The following is a 4,886-nucleotide window of genomic DNA, read 5'->3' as shown; positions in this document are numbered from 1 at the left end:
AACGAGTAAATGGATGTACTCTAAAATCATTCCACATGCATGGTTGTAAATATCGCAGATTGAAACAGTGAGATTTAGGAATTCACTTTCTGAATTCTAATGAGACGCGTTTACTAGTGAAGTAAAGTACTCCACCATCCAACAACGGTTGACGCGGTGAATATGGTGCCACACTAAAACGTTCTAGCAACAGCGCATATTATAACCATGTCGATCGATGTTATTTGCACTGGCTATTGGCGAAGGCCTCAGACCTGACGATCCTGTCCACGAGCCTTTGTAACCTCTCGGCACCGGGACCGGGCCTGAGCACCGAGTCATCGACGTTGGCGCGGGCGGCACCGCAGTCCCCGTGCTGGCCGCACCAGCCACCGGGCACGAACATCCCGGCCGCCGTCCCATTCCTCCCGCGGCGGAGCAGAAGGTCGGCGTCTATGGCGTCGAGCACGGGGTCGTCACGCGCGAACTTGCGCGCGAAGGGCGCGTTGCTGCCCACCATTCCGTCCCTGTCGGCGAGCCGGAGCAGTCGCGGGTGCTGCCTCGGCGGGACGTCCCACCGGATGTGGTGCAGGTCATGGTTGGCGACGGCGTGCATGAAGCCGGGCGCGTTGCAGATCACGGTCTGGAAGTAGCCCTCCGGGGAGGAGACGAAGTTGGCGTAGTACATGAGGAGCGTCCGCGGCAGGTTGTCCCACCCCGACACCACGTACTCGACGAACTCCCGCGACAGCGCCACCCACGCCGACCCCGTGTGCAGCCTGAACGCCGTCGGCAGCTCCCGCTGCTGCGGCGACACGGTGAAGATGTCCTTCTTCGTCGACATGTACAGCCCCGGGTCCACGATTATAGGCTTCGCCCGGCGGTCCCTGCATGCATCACTCTCGTGGCCGGCCGTCAGCTAGCTAGCAGTAGCTGGTCGATCGATCGATCGATCGACAAAGAAGAAAATCATATAAGCAAGCTAGAAAACGGCACTCACGCCATCCACCCCAGCTTGCTGGTATGCTCCATGAAGCTGATGTTCCTCGGCAGCGTCGAGAATACGTGCAGGATATCTGTGTATGCACGTGTCATGAAGCTGGTAATTCCATTATAGTTGTGATTTATAAGCAGGAACGATAAGCTCCACGCAGACGTGGTACGTCATGAGCGGGTAGTCGGAGGCAGAGAGGTTGATGAACCAGTCCCAGTCGCGGCTACGGCGGAGGAGCACGGCGCATGCATGCAGGGTGTTGGCCACCATCGTCGGCCCGCGGTAGGTCACCATGTTGGCGCGCCGGATGACCTCGACGTTGCCGACGCGCTGGAACACGGTGCTGTTGCCCACGCGCGCCGCCAGCTCCGCCCGCTCCTCCGGCGGGGACTCCAGGTCCAGGTGCAGCACGTAGAGGTTGCGCGGGTGGTAGAGCGCGTGCAGCACCCGCCACAGCCGGTCCAGGTCGCCCTTGGACCCGGAGACGAGGTAGGCCAGCCGCGGCACCGTCACGTCCGCGCCAGGGGACGGGGTGACCGGCTCGGGCAAGCTAGCGCTGGTGGTGGCCGGGAGGAACGAGAAGAAGGAGGAGGAGATGGGGCACAGTGACAGTGACGCCGACGACGTCACGGCGAGCGTGACCGTGACGCCGATGAACAGGGAGACGGTGACCGCCACCGGGAGCGCCCACCTGCTGTCCGCGGGCAAAGCGGCCGGAAGCAGCCCACTGCGCTGGCCCTGGCAGTTGATCGACGGGGAGTGGTGCTGGCCTCGGCCGCCGGGGGACTGAGCCGACGACGGCGAGCCGCTGGCCCCCATTTCGCCCGACGGCGCCACGCAAGGCAGTGCTCGATCGATATCGGTCTCAAGCTCAAAGTGATCAAGAGGGAGGGGAGACGATAGTGTTGATCATCAGGATATGATATGGTGGAGAAGCCACGATGAACTACGTGGAGGATATATAGTATGCGGGGCGGGCGCGGGGCAGAATTGAGGGCCCGGTTCATAAGTCCTAAGACTTTTTCTAGTCCCGACTTATAAATTCTAAGCTTCTAAAAAGTTTCTACCTGTTTGGTTTTTAGGACTTAACATGGACTAAAAGATCATATTACAACTATAAGTTCCTATAAGACTCTTCTTGAGAGTCTTATTTCATAAGTCTCAAATGTTTATTTTAAGTCCTTATAAATCCCTCATGTTTGGTTTAGACGAGACTTAAAGAAACTTATAAGTTCTAAATCCCTAATAAGTCCCTATAATCAAACACCCCCTGATAAGCACGTAGAGTATATCCGCCGGAGTGGCGCGCGGTGCCGGCAAAGTGGCCATGACCCGGCTAACACGCACGGCCATAGCCTCCTTGGCTAAGTTTCTCGTTGACATATTATACCCACGGCCTTCTCGCTCAATATATATGTACGTTATTCTTTCGTTGCTTCTTTCTCATTGACGTAAACCTTCCCTTGCTTCTTCTTCTCCGTACGCTCTCCCGCTGTATACATACGCTATGCTTTTGTTGCTTCTCCTCGTACCACTGATAATCTCTCTCACACGCGCGCGCGCGCGCGCGCGTTTTTCACGTGACCACCTTTTCTTTTGGCAAACATTTTAACACTTGGTGTCATACACCTGCAAAAAAAGCTACCTGTCATACACTCTAAACCGATTTGACTTTCATCGTCAACTATTTCAGTTAAGCTTGAAGGAACTGACTTGGGAGTATGATGGTAGGTCTACGGATGCTACTTATATAATTAAGAGATCAAGTACGTAACCACATGTTATCTAATATAGTTCATGCTTAAAGATAACTGTTAGCCCGTCGGCTTACAACCTTTGATTTCTTCTACAGTCTTATTATCATCTGCGTCGCACATGTTAGGGTATCACGATATTCAGGAAATATAGGATCGTGTAGGAGTATAATATCCGGCCCTTTCACACAGTTAGATTTTTTAAATTAATTGATTAAAGCATGAATTTAATATAGTATCAGATGCAAAAGGTCTTGAGTTCAAGACACCGCCAACACAATACCAAAAAAAATAAAATAATTAAGGCCTACATTGATCTCACGTTTAAGGACTAAAAAATTCTAAACGTGAAGGAAAATGTTAAAATATATTGTCCGCCTCTCTCCGTCTGTTTGGATTGATGAGTGAACTAGTTAGGTGCACAAATTTGCAATCAAGAGGTTCGAGGTTCAAAACTCATTAAACACAACAAATAACTACCCCTTGCCAAGGGGGAGTTGGAAGTGTTGCCTCCACTATGGTTTATTTTCGCCACACCCTTTCACCTGTTTATTTTCATCTCACTTCGCACCTCTCTCTCGGTTTTTTAGTTAAAGTCGCTAGCCCCACCGATTTTTTGCATGTCAAGTCCATCTCAAATCGATATTTTTCTCTTTTCCGGTTGGTCGGGCATCCCTCTCTCACATTCTCGCACTAGTAGAAAACAGGGCTTTAGTCCCGGTTCCAAAGGGGCTTTAGTCCCGGTTCTTCAATCGGGACAAAACATTCGGGACTAAAGGCCCAAACCCCTTCCCCACAAGAACAACTCAACGATCATCATATCTATCTCTGATATTTTATAGTTCATCACGAAGCTCTAGTAGCTTGGTGGCAGTGACTTTGGAGAACCATCACTATCTCATCTGGAAGATCAACTCCCACTCGATTCAAGCGATTGTAGCACTCAGACAATCTGAGCACATGCTCAATGATTGAGCTTTTCTCCCTTACTTTGTAGACAAATAATCTTGTCGGAGGTCTCATACCTCTCAACAAGGGCACGAGCCTGAAATCCCAATTTCATCCCTTGGAACATCTCGTATGTCCTGCGACGTTCGAAACATCTTCAGCACCTCAATTCTAAGCCGTTTAAACATTATGCACTGAACTATCATGTAGTCATCAAAAACGTGTATGTCAGATGATCGCAACATCTACAAACGACGTTCGGGGTTCAGCACACCGAGCGGTGCATTAAGGACATAAGCCTTGTATGCAGCAATGAGGACAATCCTCAGTTTACGGACCTAGTCCGCATAATTGCTACTATCGTCTTTCAACTAAATTTTCTCTAGGAACATATTAAAGACAGTAGAGCTACATCGCAAGCTACAACATAATTTGCAAAGACCTTTTGACTATGTTCATGATAAGGAGTTCAATTAATCATATTACTTAAGAACTCCCACTCAAATAGACATTCCTCTAGTCATTCGAGTGTCGCATGATCCAAATTCACTAACTCAAGTCCGATCATCACGTGACTTGAGTATAGTTTCAGTGGTGAATATCTCCATGTTGATCATATCAACTATATGATTCATGCTCGACCTTTCGGTCTCTTGTGTTCCGAGGCCATGTCTGTACATGCTACACTCGTCAAGTTTAACCCGAGTGTTCCGCGTGTGCAACTGTTTTGCACCCGTTGTATGTGAACGTTGAGTCTATCACACCCAATCATCACATGGTGTCTCGAAACGACGAACTGTCGCAACGGTGCACAGCCGGGGAGAACTCAATTTTATCTTGAAATTTTAGTGAGGGATCACCTTATAATGCTACCGTCGTTCTAAGAAAAATAAGGTGCATAAAAGGATTAACATGATATGCAAATCATAAGTGACATGATATGGCCATGAACTTGTGCTTCTTGATCTCCATCACCAAAGCACCGCCATGATCTCTATCGTCACCGGTGCCACACCATGATCTCCATCGTTGTGCTGACATCTGGGTGGTCGCGCTATCTATATTGTTACTACTAAAGCCACTGCCTAGCGATATAGCAAGAGGACTCCTTCCCATCTTGTCCACCTCCTTTTTTCTTTTCTTTTCCTTCTTTATTATCGTCTTTGACGAAATAGCCTTATTGGGTTGGCCTCACCAGCCCACTAAGGGCT

General features: G+C 49.8%; 1 protein-coding gene across 1 annotated transcript; it reads right to left on the bottom strand.

The window, feature by feature from the left end:
- Nucleotides 1–220: 220 nt before the first annotated feature.
- Nucleotides 221–1,870, bottom strand: LOC123447271 (beta-glucuronosyltransferase GlcAT14B-like). The gene is made up of 3 exons (XM_045123861.1): nt 1,143–1,870; nt 980–1,078; nt 221–866 (listed from the first exon to the last, which is right to left on the bottom strand). Exons 1-3 carry the CDS (start codon nt 1,790–1,792, stop codon nt 221–223), a joined length of 1,395 nt encoding a protein of 464 aa, XP_044979796.1. The 5' UTR covers nt 1,793–1,870.
- Between the last annotated feature and the right edge of the window lie 3,016 nt (nt 1,871–4,886).

This window comes from Hordeum vulgare, chromosome 4H (genome assembly GCF_904849725.1).
Source record: "Hordeum vulgare subsp. vulgare chromosome 4H, MorexV3_pseudomolecules_assembly, whole genome shotgun sequence".
NCBI classification, from domain to species: Eukaryota; Viridiplantae; Streptophyta; class Magnoliopsida; order Poales; family Poaceae; genus Hordeum; species Hordeum vulgare.
Note: the sequence above shows the minus strand (reverse complement) of the source record. Positions and strands in the feature narration are given on the sequence as shown.

Coding starts and splice junctions, on each gene's coding strand:
- LOC123447271 (XM_045123861.1), bottom strand. CDS start 1,792: ATGGGGGCCAGCGGCTCGCCGTCGTCGGCTCAGTCCCCCGGCGGCCGA. Junction 1,079..1,142: donor TCCGACTACCCGCTCATGAC/GTACCACGTCTG, acceptor TGGAATTACCAG/CTTCATGACACGTGCATACA. Junction 867..979: donor AGCAAGCTGGGGTGGATGGC/GTGAGTGCCGTT, acceptor TGATGCATGCAG/GGACCGCCGGGCGAAGCCTA.